General features: G+C 33.8%; 1 protein-coding gene across 4 annotated transcripts in view; it reads right to left on the reverse strand.

Annotated features, from left to right (window-relative positions):
* The window catches only part of nej (CREB binding protein nejire), a 481,376-nt gene that overhangs the window by 56,773 nt on the left and 404,391 nt on the right, over positions 1-20,212 (reverse strand). For 3 of the 4 annotated variants that reach the window (XM_090394332.1, XM_090394330.1, XM_090394329.1), the window contains 2 exons: positions 6,319-6,378; positions 2,378-2,527 (listed from right to left, as the gene is read on the reverse strand). In XM_090394332.1, the coding sequence (XP_090250458.1) occupies positions 2,378-2,527; positions 6,319-6,378 (210 nt within the window). The remainder of the gene's footprint in view (positions 1-2,377; positions 2,528-6,318; positions 6,379-20,212) is intronic. The other variant, XM_090394331.1, reaches the window with a different exon arrangement.

Genomic DNA, 20,212 nt, shown 5'->3' on the forward strand with positions numbered 1-20,212 from the left:
TGCAGAAAATGTAAATTATTTTATTTTGGTTATATTTAAATAGAAATATAAGATCTAATAATGTTGGAGTCTTGACAAGTAACAGACTGATTTGGAGGAAAATTGTAGATAGGAAGTTAGTAATGATGTAATTTTTTCATGTAGTACTGTCATATCCTGTACACCCCTTGAGTACATGGCAGGAATTTGATGATGATGATGATGATGAGAAAATGTAAAAATTAAGACAACTTGAACAATGGATGAAACATCCTACAGATTTGTGCGTTAAGGCTTAAGTGCTGAGAGGACATGGAGTTTTAATGGAGTATTGACAGCACTAAGGATTATTTTTCATTTGTTACTGAGATTTCTTTAGGGCGTACAAATAACACTTGAAACACACATAAAGACAACACAATACTCGATGAAACATATGGATGAACTATTACAAGTTTTATTTGCAATGATACTAGACAGAAGCCTATAAATATAAAAGATAACATTCAAGGACCAGCAATCATGAAATGCGAAATAGAGAATGCTATACAAACAAGTAAAACAGGAAAAGCCAGTGGACCAGATGGTGTGCAAACAGAATTTTTAAAATTAATCGAACCAAATAACATCAAACTTCTTGAAAAACTATTTAATAAAATATATGAAAGTGATGAATTTCCATCAGATTGGCTCAAATCTACATTTATCACTATCCCAAAGAAACCCAAAGCGAATTCCTGTGGTGACTTCAGACTTATTAGTCTAATGAGCCAAACATTAAAAATATTTTTGAAAGTAATTCAGAATCGCATTTATAGAAAAAGTGAAGAAACTCTAAGTGAAACACAATTCGGCTTTCGGAATGGTTTTGGTACTAGAGAGGCCCTTTTCTGTACCCAAATATTGATACAAAAATGCATAGAAAAACAGAAATCTGTCTTTATGTGTTTCATAGATTTTGAAAAAGCATTCGACAAAGTCAGACACACCAACTTAATAGAAATCCTTCAACAAATAAGGCTAGACGAACAAGACATAAGACTAATAACAAATCTGTATTGGAATCAGTCAGCTACCGTTCAATTAGACAACATTACCACCAGTGATATTAACATCAAAAGAGGAGTGAGACAAGGATGTGTGCTCTCACCACTCCTGTTCAACATATATGCAGAGGTAATCTTTAAAAAAGCATTGGAAGAATGTCCAGAGGGAATCACAATAAATGGAAAGATTGTTAACAACCTACGATATGCAGATGACACCGTGCTAATTGTAGATAACATTATGGATCTCCAAAAACTCGTTGACAGAGTATACATAGAAAGCCAAAGAATGGGAATAAATATAAACATCAACAAGACAAAATACATGATCATCAGCAAACATCCAACCTCATCAATGAAACTGACACTCAATGGGAAAAATATTGATCAAGTGTCAAGATATAAATATCTTGGTTGCTGGCTTAATGAACGGTGGGATCCAGAAATAGATATAAAGACAAGGATTGAAGTTGCACGGCAGTCCTTCATGAAAATGAGAACACTATTCTGCAATAAAGACCTAAACATGGAAGCCGAATGCTGAAATGCTACATGTGGTCTATTCTGCTCTATGGAGTTGAAACATGGACATTGAAGGCGACAACCATCAAGAAAATCGAAGCCTTTGAGATGTGGCTATACAGAAGAATGCTAAAGATATCATGGACAGAAAAAATTACCAATGCAGATGTCTTAAAATCCATTGGCAAAGCTAAACATCTTGTACAAATAATCAAGAAACGAAAAACATCATATCTTGGACACATCATGAGAAACAGCAAATACCAACTTCTACAAACTATTTTGGTAGGAAGAATTGATGGCAAAGGAACTAGAGGAAGAAAAAGAATATCATGGTTTGACAACATCAAGACGTGGACAGGAAAGAGCAGTGCACAACTGCTCAGATTAGCACAAGAGCACAGTTTGTTCGCCAAGATGGTCGCTGACCTTCGATAGAAGATAGCACAATAAGAAGAAGATTTACACTCCCTGATGTCTCAGTGATAGACGAAATATTGGAAGCACTAAAATTAGTTTTTAATCCTTTTTTAATGCTGTCAATACTCCATTGAAACCTACATGACACCTAAACATTAATAATGCAACTGCAAAATTACTTTTCAAGGTAATTTTTTTACTGATATTTTACTGATTACTATAAGGTACAGAACTGCAAACAATATCTTCAAAAGAAGTATGTCTAACAATCAATGATATTTTTTTAATGAATTTTCTGTTGATCCCATTTAATGAACAGTTAATAAATAACATCAACATTTATAAATACTGTTGCATGTTAAAATATCAAGGAGCATACTAAGTGACTCAAGACAAAAGAAATAACATACCTCTTTATGTTTTTCCATGGTAGAATAAATTTTTGCCGAAAGATCATTTCCTGTATGAGCAACATTTGATTTCTTGTTGTTTTTCCTTTGGTTGTTTTTATTTTTATTCGACTTTTTGTTTCGACCACTTTTTTGACCTTTCTTTTTCCCCTAATCAAAATTAAATTGCATTAACTATTTTCTAATATGCACACTTTATAAGCAGTTTTAGTAATATACTACAAACAGATGCAGGAGAGGATCAATAAAGGATGATGTTATTCAAAAGATTATAGGTAAACTGGTCATGGCCTATGCATCATAAATACAAACATAAAAGTATATCTTTGGGAACAAATTGTAATAAAACTATTTACTGTTAAATAAGGAAATATTGATTTAATGATTCCACTTTTATCTTATAGAGCCCTTGCAATTATCCTTAAACATTACATTTATCTCACTGTTATTTATTTAATTACAATTATAAATTCTTAAGTATTGCAGCAGCACAATAGGAATTTTGATGGCAAAAGGGCAGTAACCACATTATTATATGTATATGCTTCAAATAGTTTTTATGAACAATCAGTTCGCAAGACATGTATTCTCCCCTAAAAGATTCAGTTTTAACAAAAGCAAATGATATCTGCACGATAAAAGGATTAAAGCTAAGTCAACCCCCAAAAAAGTGGCTATAGTCTACTTTCATTATAACAAATACCATTAAAGCAAACTCACTCACTATAACAGACTACTGAAATCTCAGAATGAAATACAATGCTATGCTAAAAAAAATTCCTTACAGCAAACTATCCACTGAAAGTTTACTATATTGATCAATGATTATCAACTTTTTCAAGTAATTAATCATGAACATCTCTTGAAAAATATTTATCTTCTGCACCTAAATGATTCTATTTGACAAATAATAAAACAGGTTTCATTTTACTGGATTACATTTATACTGGAATTGTTTATCAATAGAGTACATGAAAAAATTATTTCTCAACGGTTATGACACTTTATATCATCCTCTATTACCAAGGATAGATATATGGTGCTACATGAAATGACCGTTCCATTTATTTGAAATGCTGAAGTGGCTTGGAAAAAAAAAAAAAACCTAACCCTCAGTCCACCCATGCTACACATTGCTTTAGGTTTTCAACCTTTAATAACTAAGTTACCACAAAATTCTGTGCAATATTGATAACACAAGAGATGTGAAATTAAAAAAAAAAAAAAAAAATGTGGTTGTTCCTAAAATATTCAGGAGAACATAACACACAAAGCTTTATATTTTCTTTTGCCAACTCAAGGCACATAAAACACAAGAGGCTTCCACAGCTATGGTAGCATTTTGCTGAACCAAAAGGTTACTGTATTCAGAATGAACAATTCTTTTGAAAACAAATTAGTTCATATGTCAAGACTCCCTTCAACTTAGCCCATACATGGTACTGATGTATTTGAGGTTTTGCAACCTCTTGTTTAGGATACTATTGGTCAAAATGAGTAAATTGGGCTTCATGGAGTTATTTTATATGTGAAACCAACTTCTACTCATCAAACACCATCAAGATACAGTCTTGTGTAGGGACACTGATATTGTATAAAAATGATTCTGGTAATAGTATAACAGCTAAATGGTAATAAGTGAAACAATTTGTAAAATAGCATTCTGTATATGCCAAGTCTCGCAATTAACATTCAGTTTCAGTTCAGAAATTTCAATTCACTTTCTCAAATAAGTTTTGAGCAATGTATAGATAAAGTAATGAATATTCTTAGCCTGAAATCAAACTGAAAATCATACTTACCAAAATAAATAAACAAAACTAACAAAAATAATTCTATGACCAGTGTTCTATGCCCAAGTTAATGCTAATTTTTTATGAGTAAATCTAAACCCACATGTAGAAAAATTTAGGTTCATTACCATATGTACTCGTCAGAAATGAGTATAGACAAGGAATATAATAAGTAGATGAAGGCAATGCTATTTTTATAGAGGTCAGGCACCAAGTATGGAAATGATCCAAGACAATTCCCCCCCCCACCCTAAAAAAAAAAATTACTACCACAATAGCATTGTCACACATAATGACACTCATTATCAACAGAAACTGAAACCCATAGCTGTTCCTGGCATATGCAGTTTAGACAGTGTTATTTGAACAATTTTATACTGGTCTGAATCATTTTGCCTAATTCTCTCATTAAACAGTCAAATTTAAACGAAAATTTGAATAAAAATCCCATATGAGATCTGCATGTATAAGGAAAAGTAACTATAGGGAGGACAAGATTGAAAGGTGATCCATATTTAATTAGGATCACCTTTACCAAAAGTACTGTTAGATTGTTTTATTTAGTTCATACTAAAGCAAACTATGGTCATTATTTGTGTTGTTTGTAAAGTGTGCAATTTGCATGTTTTTCATACTAAAAATATATATATCTGTTCATGAAAGTTCCAACCATGTCATCATCTTCAATCCAACAGTCCTTTAGGATGGGTAGAGCCCCTAATTATGGGACATGGAAAATTATTGCAGCTGGCATTCAACTCACCTAAGGGAAATATTTATACCTATAGATCTGTGTGTTCCTGGGCTAATTTGCCTGTTATAAGGGGAAGGGAAAAAAACCTATTAACTCCATAGGAGACTGATCACCATTTGATTAAAAATAAATGATAAAGGCTACTCACATCAGATGATTCAAACTTGGGTTTTTCCCACCAAAGGAGTTGTCTATACCAACTGAACTACAAAGGGTCACCAAACAAGTAAAAACTTCAAATCACTGCTTACTTTTAAATATTAAAGGAACAAAGTTTCATTACACTATATCCCTGAGAATGGTTTTAATGTGACAACAAATTTATATAAGAAATGGATATATTCTGTAGTGAGAGTAAGTGGAAATTTTTAAAATTTTCATGTGAATGAAAAACACAGCGGAAAAGTATTTAAAAAAAAATTTCACAAATTTAGAAAGTATAACAATCATTAACAGAGACCAGTTTCATATAAGAAATTCTTAGAAACATGAAAAATGGCCAATCTACAAACTCAAAACTGTCTATTATGTGCTACTGTATTTGCTTACACTGGATAGTTTAGGGTAGTTTAAGAGTTTTATTATTATGAAATACTATGAAAAGGAATTCAAAAAACAAAGAGGCACTGGAAAGAAGGTGGAAAACAAAGGACTTAACCTTGCACATAATAAAATTTTATAGGAACTAGATTTGCTACCTACAACAAATGAATACTAAATTTGATGAAGTTCAGATACTTAAAGGTTGTGGAACGATGAACATATACTATCACATGTGCAAGCAGGTTTAAACACTGCCTGAAGCAATGTTTATGTCATAAATGAATTAATAACGATACAGTTAAAAAATTAGATAAAGTACCAAATTCATTCAATGCATATCCTAGAAAGAATTATCTGCATGACTGCTTATGTTGATAAATGGAACTGGTGGTCTTTAAAATAAAAGAATTCTTTTCATTCATTTTTTAAAAAATGCCAGTAATTTTTTAATTGAAAAATTTATAAGAGGAAAAATAGAGTAGTGTTTTTATTTTCATGCCTATAAGCTATTGAAAGAGAGAAAGAGAGAATCTAAGCAGTAGCAGCATTAAAATTACTGTTTTCATGATATACTTGGCACATACTCAATATTTCAATCATCCATCTGCAATAACCTTTAAATTTATTCAAACAAGCATAATTTATTACAACAGTAATATCACATTATTTAATCTCAAATAATTTGTGGTGCCTCTGAATAATAACCAGCAAAGGCCTGTCAAAATTCCTATGAATATATTACTAAGTACAATGGTTAATACAAACCCTTTTTTTAATGAAAAAGAGGGCAACAAATTAAATTCTAGGTCCCAGGTTTGAAAACACCTGCTTAATGCAAAAAGGGTCTTTACCTGATGTAATCTGCATTCCAAGTTTTGAGGTGTAGTCATTGCATGTACAGCACAGCTGACCTGAAATGAGAAGCCATGACTTATGTATGTGTTAAGAGAGTTGACGTTCTATGGTGAGTACAGCAGATCAGATAAGGGGGATGACAAACCTTCCAGGGGAAATACAGATGCGGTAGTGGCAAGACTTCAAAGTCTTGCCTTTTACCTTTAACTAGAGAGCAATTCTAAATAAACTTAATTTAATATTTATAATTTATTTATTTTGCAAACAGTGGCACAAATATGGGAAGGTACATGTCTCATATAGCAAGAAAGAGCATTTTTGAAGTTGCAAGTCATTATAGTTATCTCAAGACAATCAAATTTTGAATTAGGTATGTATGTGTGAGTGAAGATAAAGAATCTTTGGAACACATGCAACTTTTAAAAAGTGCTGGAAAATAAAGGAATGCTTTCCTTCTTTGCTTTTCATAAAACATCTAATCCTTGAAAACATTCCAGTGCCTCAATTTCCATGAAGTGAGTGAACAAACTACACATATGTTATACAAAAAACTGGGTATGAATCAGAATGAAGTAAGCTTATTTACATTACCTTGAATTCTAGTTCACTAAAGTTATTTCATTTATGAATTTATAGTTCAAAACAATTTCACACCAAATAGTTTTTATTCTCAGATATATAGACTAATAGGCCATGGGAACCTAAGCTTTTCAAATATTTCATTCTCATGAAACCACAGAATATTAAATCAAAGATACCAAATGATTGCATGTGATTTATATGAATCCTGCATGTCACATGGAATGGTTACTAAAGCCTTCTGGAACAGAAAGTACAACTGCTCCTTTTCTTAATGGAAACTGATGAAGGGAGGCCAAGTCATCAACTGGGTTAGGACAGATCAATATTTCGTTTATTCTCTCTCTTTCTTTCTACAGCAAATATTGCTATAATATTTCATAGCTAATGAAATATTATAGCAACTGATGAAAAGTCTTAACTAATGTCTCATAGGTACAATGCTATGCTGATGCATTCTAGGAAACTACCCACTATAACAAATTGTTTCCATAGTCCCAGTGAGAGACTATCTTACACATGCACACTAAAAACAACCACATGGTTCTTTACCACTCGTTCAAGAAACCAATAAAGCCCTGTTACAAACTCATGGGGAACAAGAAAGATAATGATGTATACTCATTATGACCCGCTCTCCAATAAATGGGGGTTGTAGCATTGGGAAGGGGCACTTTAAGAAAGAATGTAGTAAATGGCATGAAAGAGGATTGTGGGCAGTAGGTTAATTGGGTTAGCAGTACTGTTAAGAGAATACAGTAACCTGCGTGAGTTTGCAAATGTGCTCTTAAAGAAAAGGAGAGAAAAAAGAATGTAAGAAAGCTAATGTGAAGTAGCAACTCAACCAAAATCATGAAAATATTTCAGGAAAAATACGAAATATAATGACAGCAGAAAGGTGAAAAATGACAAAAAAACTGGATGTAAGGATATTCTGGATGTGTAATTACGTAGTAAAATTCCAAATGATTACACCAAAGCTTTGAATTGTATCTATAAAAATGGAAATAAAACAGTGCAATGATGAATTTTCCTACTGGGTGTTCTGGATAAGATTTTCAAGTAGCAAAGATATCTGAGAATAAGCCTAAGAAAATCAGTTAAGAGAAACTTTGGAAAGAACAAGCCTTTCTATGATCAATCCAACAGTCAGGATCACATTTTTACTTGAAGAGAACAGAAATCACTACATATAAGTATTCTGGGGGAAATCAGGAAAGTAAATAGATGGCAGCAACAGCAAAATTGTATCATTTCCTTTCTGATTAAAAATGAAGATTTTATCAGAAAGGAAATGATAACATTTAAGAATGTGTAAGTGGAGCTATTCTAAAGTGGTATGATCACTTAAACAGAATGAGAGAGAAGAAAAATTAACAAAGCAGGTGGTTTAATGTAAGAATGGCAAAAAGACCAACATCTAAGCAGAGTGATGCAGTTACTTAGAAGACAGAATGTAAAAATCTGACAATACTGAAGACTGATAAATAAGATTAATCTAAGAAAATTGCTGATGAGGGACTAATAATAATGAAACTTCAAGTGTATTGGTTTATCATGGTATTCAGTAATGTGGTCAATTTCCCCTCAGCATGCTCCTTGATGGTATGGACAGGAAATATTTCTAAGATTAAGAAATAAACATTCAGAATGAATTAAAACTTCTGATGGGCCATTAATCATGCTACTATATAGTATTTAAGTTATCTCCAAGTACATTAGTAATCAGTTGCTACTAATGAATATTTATCATGTTTAAAGATCTGACTGCTGACTTTGTTCTCTGTAAATATAGATTGCGGAACATATTTGCAATTTTTGTTAATATATACAACAGTGAGAGAATTATGAGACATATTGCACAGAAGGAGGTTTGGTGCTCAATGAGTGACAAAAAATTTAAATAAAAAATGACAAGATGTAATGCAGAATAAAAATTAGAGTACTGAAGCATTGCTCTACAATGTATTTAGTCAATATGTTAAATATGTACATGTGCATGTAATTTCATTTCACTTTGAATTATCTTGGAATTAAAAGGATCAAATTTAAACCAAAATAAAGACATCTGGAAATATTTTGTAAGATTCCAAAAATTTCATCAAAATCCATCTGGCCAGAGTGGCCATTAACATGTTATAGATGGCTGAAGGAAATTTAATGTGTTTATACATTGCTGTGAGACATACTTAAAAGAACTTTTAAATTAATTAAAAAAAAAAAAAAAGCAGTATTACTTTCTATAATATTCTTGGACTACAGTTATATTAAAATTATAATAATTTTCACTCATTATCAGATTTAATTTTATTTAACAAGTTAATGAACATGCTTGATCAACTGCAAATAATACTCTCAAGAAAACTTATTTACAAAAAATAATTGTATTCGACATGTATGTAACTGTAATATATAAAGCAATTTTCATGTAGCCCTCAAAACTTTGATTATGCAACCTTCTAACCTAAATTCCATTAATTCCAGAAATTATACCTTCCTTGTAACACACAGTTAAGTTAAAAAAAATGTCTGTCACTTTTTATATATATGAAGCAGTATGCTATAACATGAAACAAGTAATATGAGGGGGAAAAAATCATAACTCTTGTTAAGATGAATTATTATAAGTAGATAGCTCCTTGGAGTCAAGGACTCATCAAGGGAAGACCCTGGAAAATGCAATTCCTTGGTACCTATCAAATCTCTCCTTAAAAATATTCCTTACTCTTACTTAGCTTCCAAGAATGATCCAAGTTTTCCCCACTTATCATGAGCTGCAAAATTTCATCCTTATCTATACTTTAAGAATCCCTTATTAGCTTGTATCTATCATATCCTGATCCCCTCCTATTTCTCAAACTCTGAAGTCCACACTCCTTCAGTTTATCTTGATATGCAAAGTTCCACAAGCCAGATATGATTTTGGTTGGTCAATGCTGCACCTTTTCCACTGTTTTCATCTCCAAGGATGACCCAGGTGGCCATATCCAAGAAGGATAGTCCAGATGTGGTCTTATCCAAGTCTTGTAAAGTGGGAGAATAACAGAATAACTTATTTAAAGTAAAGAGCCAATAGGCTTCATTTCGACAATGTAAAACATTATTTAAATTAAGGGGATATTAAATCCCACATTGTTTTAAAACCAAATAAGAAACTCAAAGATCGGAATCAAAGAGTTTCATGCTGAATATAGTAACTATAAATGTATCGGCGACTACTACTACTACATGCTTTAGCTTACGCTAGTAGTCACCGATACGTTTATAGTTACTATATTCGGCATGAAACTCTTTGATTCCGATCTTTGAGTTTCTTATTCGGTTTTAAAACAATGTGGGATTTAATATCCCCTTAATTTAAATAACAGAATAACTTCTTTATTCTTAAAGATAAGACATTACATTGGATAACTGCAATGTTAGACAATATGCCTTAATCTTGCCAAAGTGGTGTCTAAACTTTCAGTCAATGTCCACCATTACCCCAACTCTCCAGCTTCATCAATCACTTTCTGTAAATTCTGCTTACTATAATATTCAGTTGGCTATGTCTTCAGTCCAAATGCAAAACCTTTATAGTTAACAGCATGAAACTAAAACTCATCAACATTTGTCCATAGAATTGGCCTGTTCAAGTTTGCTGACAAAGATAAATATGTCCTTATCACTTCATCCAACTTAGCATCATCAGCATATAACAATGTTTCCCTCCAAGCCATTTGCAAAGTCATTAATATACAAATTAAATAGGAGTGGTCCAAGGAGAGAACCATGTGGTATCCCTAAGAGTCACCTTCATTTTCTTAGATTTGGTAACTCCACATCACTCTGATACCTGTTAGTTAACGAAACTCCAATATATGCCACAAGCATATATCTTGCATACCCATCCCTTTGAGTTTGCATAGTTTGCAGTGTGGAATTCTGTCAAATGCCTTGACAAAATCTAAAAATAATCAGTGTGTATCCATTCCCCTTATCCAACTCTGCTGTCACTCTATTGCAAAATGTGAATATATTGGTAAAATAAGACCTACCTTTAACAAAGACATGCTGTCCTCTATAAGAGATCAAAGTATTAACTACCAACCTCCAGATACGATTTCTCACCAGCCTCTAATACCTTAATGACTACTTCAGAGACACTGCTCTATAACTGACTGCATCAGTGCTAGCCCAAACATTTGTAAGTAAAATTACCTTGCCCTCCTCCCACTCATTAGTAATCATGTTTGTATTGGGACAAGTTAAATAACGAGATTAAAGGGCACAGATAATTCTCTAGCACATTCTTTAATGTGTATGATGATATCTTATCCAAATTCATTGCTCTTTGTGGGCATTCAAGCTCTTGTAATATTTTTAACACACATCTACCTCTTATCTTTTCATCCAGATCCACCCCAGCTTCCAGAGAACTAATGGGTCCATCAGGAATGCATACTTTACCAAAATGATTACTCCATAACTCAACAATTTCCAGCATATTCAATACTTTACTGCCATCTGTATATTGTAGGATATCTGTATTAGAATTCAGATATATAATTGTATTCAACATGTATGTAACTATAATATATAAAGTAATTCTCATTTATGACACCCTAAAAACTTTGATCATGCAAACATAAATTTTGATAATTCTAGAAATTCAACACTTCAATACCTTACTGCATTCAATACATTACTGCCATCTATATATTGTAGGATATGTGTATTAAAATTCAAATATCCCACAAATTAAATATATAAAAATGAATTAAAGTTAAGAAGTTAGTAATAAAGCATTTTATAAAAGTAGTTATTTAAATATAAGAGATCAAAGTATTAACTACCAACCTCCAGATATGATTTTTCACCAGCCTCAATATTTCTTTTTGTATGTCACAAGCAGACGTTTTGCAATGTTATTATTTTTGACTAATGAAGTCTTGCTTTTAGATATAAAATAAATTTATTCAAGTTATATATTATGGTGTAATTATAATTTTGCATGAAATGTCAAAAGTTGAAATACTGGTGTAGTGTTTGTATCACTTACGAGAGATGCAAAGGTTACCATATTTTTGGAAGTGATTAAATGAACTTACCTTAGTAAGTTCATTTAATTCTTAATTTTGGCCATTTCATTACAAAAATAAAATTTTTCTGCACTATGAAAAAGAACTCTTATTTCAAGTACAGCACTGAAAGTAGTAATGCCAGCACACAATAGTAAACCAGACCAGAAGTTACTTAGCTGTATTTCCAAGCATACAAACGAGTGAAAAAGAACATTATTGGATGTTGCTAATCGTTCAGGTGTTCAAAGAGTAAGAGAGGAGCATGGCAGGACAAAACAGTGGAGTTTCTGTGGCTTCAATATGAAGACTGAACAGAAATTAGAATGTTTAGAAATGGAAAACAGAGAGAGAGAATATCCTTTATATTCTCTCTCTCTCAAATAGCTATTAATTAATTTTTTTTTTAATTTTATTTTTTTTTGTGTTTACCACCCATGAAAGGTTATTACTAAACTTATAGCACATTTGTAACATGGGAGGGCTGAGGATTCCCCCACCCCATTTTTTTTTTTTTTTAAATCAATTTTATATATTTTTGTAATTTTTTAGTTATATTTAACTAGTCCGGAAACCCTGCTCTAAAGACCAAACATGGAACTTTTTCAGCCACTTCAGGCCTCCAATAAGTAGGGAGGTGGTCTCACATTGGGCAGTGAAATTCATCTTCCCCTAAAGACAATCACAAATGTCCAGGGTAGGATTCAAGCTTGTGGCCTAGTTCTTGGGGAGCAAGTGCGCCAACCACTCAGCTAACCAGGCTGACAATTATTGTTAATATAAATAATAACATAGCTTGTTATATTGTTAACAAGCTAAGTGCATAACAAGCAGTCATTAATTTATATGGGATTTATTCAGTGAAAACTGAAAGAAACTTTATTGCTTGCCAATTTATATAGAAATGGATGCAGTAAAGCTTGTTTACTTAGGATTCTCAGTCTTAAAAGCTACTGAAATTGTCAATATGGTTTTAAGTGATTTATTCAATGAAGTATGTTGAAGCTTTTATATAGAAAGTGAATTCATTTTAAAGAGAAGAAACTGATTAGTAATGTCTTCAGTGGAATTTGTTGCTGCTTTTATATATATATACATATATATATATACATATATGAAAGAATGATCATTAACTCGGTCAACATACATATTTTTATGAAGAATTGAATGACTAGAACCGAGATTTAAGTAAAAAGGTTTTAATATAAAAACACCAAACACTAATGGTTAAAAGACTATGAACAACATAGAGAGTCTCTATACATAATTAGCATGAAAATGTAGTTGTATTTAAAGCTGTTCTTTCGTTTGTTGCATTGTTGGGAGAGTGCGTATTGCAGCATCACATGAACACCAGTACATGATTACAGCTGAATGACTATCTGGGAGGTTGTAGCTCAAGTTATTATTTAGATGAACAGGATTGAAGATGATTTCTCTAGATTCCACGATTTTTTTCCTCTCAAGTTCATCATTGCAATGGAAGATGTTAGTAAATTTTTCCCAGCAAACTTTGTGACTTTGGTTTTCATCATTAGGATTAGCCGAGAAAAGGATATGACTTGATAATGCACTGGCTAGCTGTCTCTTGTAAGTAATGTCCGTCATGTGTTCTTCCATACGCAATTCGACAGATTTGTCTGTCTGCCCAAAATAAGGAATATCACAATCACACAATATTTTATATACACCAGGGTATTTGAGTTGATGATGACAAGGTTTTGGGTGGCTTATTAAGAAACGGATCTTTGGAAGTGGAGTGAACAAGGTTCTGATATTGTATTTTCTTAGAACTTTTGCTAATTTATGTGAAACTGTACTTATATAAGGAATAGATATATTGCCTTTGAATCTATTTGTTTCTTCTGAGCGATGTCTAGGAGGATTAAGAAGGAATTTTTCAATGATTCTCTTGGAATATCCATCAACTTGGAAAGAAGTTTTCAGATGGTTATTTTCTGTAAGAAGTTCATTTCGGTCATCCAGAAGAGAACGGGCTCTCTGTCCCAAGATGGAAATTATTCCAAGCTTATGAGGAGAGAAATGATGGGATTGACTATGCAGATATCTGTTGGTGTGTGTGGGCTTTCTATATATCGATATTTTGAGTTTACCAGAAGAGCGAGTCAGCTTGACATCAAGAAAAGACAAGGAATTATCCGTTTCAAGCTAGGCAGTAAACTTAATACTTTGATGTCTGCTATTGAGATGTTCGAGGAAAACTATAAGGGATTCATGTCCATGGCTCCAAATAATGAAGACATCTACATAGCGTTCCCAAACTTTAGGTGTTAAAATAAAGGAAGAGATAGCCTTGGTTTCAAAATCCTCTAAGTAAATATTCGCGAGTACAGGGGATAAAGGATTACCCATAGCCAGTCCATGATTTTGTTTGTATATATTATCTTGAAATTTGAAGTAACCGGACCTGATGCAATGTGTAAGCAAGGCTAACATTTTTTTTTTTTTTTTTTTTTTGTGGACATGAATGAATGAATGACATGAAAGACATGAATCCCTTATGGATTTCCTCGAACATCTCAATAGCAGACATCAAAGTATTAAGTTTACTGCCGAGCTTGAAACGGATAATTCCTTGCCTTTTCTTGATGTCAAACTGACTCGCTCTTCTGGTAAACTCAAAATATCGATATATAGAAAGCCCACACATACCAACAGATATCTGCATAGTCAATCCCATCATTTCCCTCCTCATAAGCTTGGAATAATTTCCACCTTGGGACAGAGAGCCCGTTCTCTTCTGGATGACCGAAATGAACTTCTTACAGAAAATAGCCATCTGAAAACTTCTTTCGAAGTTAATGGATATTCCAAGAGAATCATTGAAAAATTCCTTCTTAATCCTCCTAGACATCACTCAGAAGAAACAAATAGATTTAAAGGCAATATATCTATTCCTTACATAAGTACAGTTTCACATAAATTAGCAAAAGTTCTAAGAAAATACAATATCAGAACCTTGTTCACTCCACTTCCAAAGATCCGGTTCTTAATAAGCCACCCAAAACCTTGTCATCAACTCAAATACCCTGGTGTATATAAAATATTGTGTGATTGTGATATTCCTTATTTTGGGCAGACAGACAAATCTGTCGAATTGCGTATGGAAGAACACATGAGGGACATTACTTACAAGAGACAGCTAGCCAGTGCATTATCAAGTCATATCCTTTTCTCGGCTAATCCTAATGATGAAAACCAAAGTCACAAAGTCTGCTGGGAAAAATTTAATAACATCTTCCATTGCAATGATGAACTTGAAAGAAAAATCGTGGAATCTAGAGAAATCATCTTCAATCCTGTTCATCTAAATAATAACTTCAGCTACAACCTCCCAGATAGTCATTCAGCTGTAATCATGTACTGGTGTTCATGTGATGCTGCAATACGCACTCTCCCAACAATGCAACAAACGAAAGAACAGCTTTAAATACAACTACATTTTCATGCTAATTATGTATAGAGACTCTCTATGTTGTTCATAGTCTTTTAACCATTAGTGTTTAGTGTTTCTTCTTTTTTTTATAATGTCACCTGATGAAGGCTGTTACAGGTCGAAACTAGTAGTGTTTTTATATTAAAACCTTTTTACTTAAATCTCTATTCTAGTCATTCAATTCTTCATAAAAAAAAAAATATATATACAGGGTGTTCGGGATAAATTTGACATATTTATAATTAATTATATTTTTCCGTAAGTTACATGTATTAACACACACTTCTCTTCATTTAAAAGTTTGGACCCTTCTTCATTCATATACAAGATGTCAGAAAGGATGGATAGCTGGAACCCACCTGAATCATGGAAGAGAATAACTTGTATCATGATGATTCGTGCCCGCCATCAAAATAAGGATATTACGACTGCTGCCCAATGCTCCCTGAATACAGTAAAAACAATCAGGCATGAACTAGAGACTTGCAATGGTGACTACGAGGATGTAGCAAGAAGAAAGATCCCTAGCAGACGATCTGATTGTGTTCATACAGCAGAATTCCTCGCAAATCTGCAGGAACAGGTGTTGAAGAACCCTGGCATTGGAATTCGGGCTTTGTTCGTGGAGTTGCTAACTGTAGTCAAGCCCTGGATAACAAGGGTAGCCAATGGTAGGCCGTATGTATAGCAGCAGGATTCGGCCCCTTGCCACACCTCTGGGAAAAGTCAAAAATGGTTGTCTGAAAATTTCTACGACTTCACCAGTCCAAATGTTTGGCCTCCAAACTCCCCAGACCTTAACCCCATGGATTATTTTGTATGGGGCGCAGTTGAAAAAGACACCAATCGCACTTCCAGTAATACAAAAGCCCAGTTAATGGATAAAATTAAAACAGTTTTTGCGGCCCTTCCCAGGTAGACTGTAGCATCAGCTTGTTCGAGGTTCCGAAGCAGAATTGAAGCTGTGATCGATGCTAATGGTGGTTATTTTGAGTAAATCTTGTTGATAGTATTGTAATTAACTCTGCCTGTAATGTTTTTTTGTCAATTCATTAAATTTAATAGATACAAAGAAGATTTTCTTTTTCCTTACGAAACTGTCAAATTTATCCCAAACACCCTGTATATATAAAAAGTGAACCAAGTTACTGAACTGTTTTGGATGAAAATAACACATTTTCTTCAGTGTTCTGTTATTTTAAGATGCAAGAAGAATTTGACTCATGTTGCTGTCACATAGAGATCAGTTTTTATGTTGGTCTTTCTCCTGTGTGAACTCAGTAAAGAACTAAAGTTCTGTAGGAAGAAAGAAACAAATTTCAGAAGTTTTATCCATAAACTGTTGGCTTATGTCACTGAGAGTGGCTGTGTATAAAGATGACTTTCTTTTTATTTGAGGTTGTGACCGAAATATATGTATGGGCACTTATGTAGTTTAGTAGTTGATTTGTTGTTGTATATATTTGTAATTTGTCAGTTAAAGATTTTTTATTTTGGTTATAACCAAAGACTCAATCTCTTACTGGTTTAATGAATTAATGGGTTAACTTGAAGATAAGATGTTTATGTGATATCCATGGATATGAATCCATGTGGAAAGTGAATCATATTTAGTTTCAGTGTTTACCTTTTGTTTTGAAATTAAGACAAACCACTTGAATTGTAGTGGAGTAAGTAAAAAAAAATAGACACTTACAGACAATTTATTAAGATTACCCTATTCATGTTCATTCTTCCTTTTACTCACCACCACCACCCACCACATGGTAAAAGAATGCTCAGATTTCCTTTAAACTGCTCAGCTGACCTCTTTTCATACTATGATTTCACTTTCATCACCATGACTGTTACTCACCTCGCTTTTTTTTTTTTAAACTGCTCTTTACATTTCTTATACTTTTTTTTTTTTAAATCTAACTCATGTTTTGTAGCATTTCACACCCCTACAATTAGTTCTCTTGACACCACCTCCTATGCTCTACTATAGAGTTTCCCATATCATAGCACAGCAGCATGCTACTTGAAACATTTATTATAATCATCTGTTTTATAGTTCCACATATGCCCCATCTTATTATATTACATTAAAGAGCTCACCACTATTCCTTTGAAATTACTATTAAATAGGTGCTTATATATAACAGACAGCAGTAATATAATTTTTTGCCAATTAGTTTTCATGTAATGTTAAATACACAAACACACACTATGAGAGGTCACAAGATCCATAGTACAAACGGTGTCGTGTGTGGACAAGGAATTAAGGGGAAAGAAATAATCTAGTAACAAGTTTCTTGAAAAGCTAAGGGGTACCTATTGGGGAAAACTATTCTACAGGCAGATGGAATGAAAGAAGATGAAATACTGCTTTGAAGCTAGCATTGGACCATATGACAAATGCTGGCCAGTGGCTACTCTAGTTCTTACATGATTACAGGAAAGTAGAGGAATGGATGCATCACCCGAAATGCAGGAACTATATTCAACGTTGCTTGGATATGAGATTTTATAAAGTGTTAGGAATTCAGCAAGAGAGAAGCAGTGTTTTGATCAAAAAAGTATGCCAAGGTAAGTTAGATGTGAAAGTTAGTCCAAAGAAGGAAGAAACTGATCCTGAAAGGATGAAGAATGTTATTAAAAGTAAGAGGAAGAATAGAACAGGATCTTACTTGCAGGTAATAACACAGGGACTACATTTTAATAGCACTGAACTTGGTTGAGTTATCTTCATTCCACTTAAGAATGTGAGTTCAGTATTACAACATCGGTTATGGCAATCTTGAAACATCAGTTGTTTGAATACTACTGAGTTTTTCAAATGAAGAAAAGGACTAGAGAGTACTGTTCTCAACAAAACTATAAATAAGATTTGAAATCAGATAAATGAGGTCACTGATGGAAGGGAGAAAGATTGCAGGTAAGAATACAGAACCATAGGATACGCTTAAATTGATAAAGAAATCTGATGATAGCGAGCATTCAGAATGACATGCACAGAATGAGATGAGAGGAAGCTGGCAATCCAATTTCAAAGGGCAAGTTTTTTATTTTTTTATTTTTAATGTTGCAAGGATATCTATGGTCATGGTGTACCAGAATTAAAATTCATAATGTTCATAAAAAAACAGGTTTTTAGACGAATTTATCACACACACACACACACACACACACACACACACACACACACACTCTCTCTCTCTCTCTCTCTCTACCAATAATTGTCTGGACACTAGCAATTTACAACTGATACCAGCAGGCTAACCCTAATATCAGGTGTAGCAGACACGGAATTTGTCTTCATTCCTTCATCAAAGCAGCACTGAGTTCAGCGACAGATCAAGGATGTACTGCTCTGAACCTCAACTGCCACTCCAATTCGTTCCACAGGTGTTCAATGGAGTTGAGGGTCAGGACTCTGCACAGGCCAGGGCAGTCATTTAACACCCATTTCTTCATACCATTCCATAACTGCTGCAGCTTTGTGGCATGGGTATTGTTGTCTTGATAGTAACATGGGTCTGTTCTATAAAAACTCCACAGTGTAGGCGGCACCTGATTATCCAGAATATCAAGGTATTGAGTTGCCTTCATGGAACCATGGACTAATGACCAGTGGTCCCACTCCAAACTAGTTGAATGCAGCAGCCTCACACCATTACTCCTCCACCACCACCAAACTTTACTGTGGTAACAAGCATTCACCAGGCTGCCTTCACACCCTGCCATCAGACTGGAAACAGGTGAGCCTTGCTTCATTGCTCCAGAGTACTGTTTTCCACTGGTCAATTGTCTAGTTCACAAGCTCTTTGCACCAGACCAGACGAGCCACCTTGTTCATTGTTGTGATGTTCAGCTTGTGTACTGCTCTTCCATGGAAACCCAGTAAATAGAGTTCTTTTCGTACAGTATTAGTGCTCACCATGGTGTTCTGGAACTCATCGTGGATGGTCTGTGCCGAATGTAGCCGTCATTTTTGGCAGCCATTCTAGATGTTTTCCTGCACTAGTGATGCCAGTATGTATCCATTTGTTGATCACATCACCAACTGTTGATTTTGGATGCTCCAGTTGAGCAGCAATGGCACACATGAACATGCCCCCAATATGACACCTCTCTTTCGAAGTCACTGAGTTCACATTGCATTGTTATATCACCTGTATTCAACTGCTATGATGAAATACTGCTCTTACTATTTGTACACCAGTTTTTATGTTATTAACAAACCTGGAATGCTCCATAACTTCAAATAACGGGGTATCTGGATAATTACTGGTAGATTGCGTGTGTACACAACAACCACCACCACAATGGGTTCAACGCCCATAGGTGTCTGATGCCATCTTAATAAGATTCTTCCACTGCATTCTATATCACAAGATCACTCAGTTTGTATATAGAGTTTCCGCACAATTTGACGATGTCATCGCCCCATTCTCTGTTTGGTCTTCTTTTGTTCTTTCCTTCAATCATTCCAAACAGCATTTTTAATTTTCTCTCATCGTTCATTCTACGTATATATGGCCAAATAGACGTAGTTTCCGTTTGATTATTTTCTGTATTAGGTTTTCTTTTGGTTGTATTCGTCTATAGATTTCCTCATTGTTCACTTTCTGGATCCAGCTTATCCTCAAGATCTTTCTATAGAACTTCCTCTCGAATGCTAATATCCTCCTTTCAGATTCTCTCAGGAGGACCCAACTGTATACACACATGCAAATTTAAAATATTAGGTGGGAGACAAATTTCATCTTCCGGTGTGAGACCACCACCCCGCTTATTGGTGTTCTAAAGTGG

The sequence above is a fragment of the Typopeltis vanoorti genome, chromosome 6 (genome assembly GCF_054136105.1).
Source record: "Typopeltis vanoorti isolate ZY-2024b chromosome 6, IOZ_Tvanoo_1.0, whole genome shotgun sequence".
Classification (NCBI taxonomy): domain Eukaryota; kingdom Metazoa; phylum Arthropoda; class Arachnida; order Uropygi; family Thelyphonidae; genus Typopeltis; species Typopeltis vanoorti.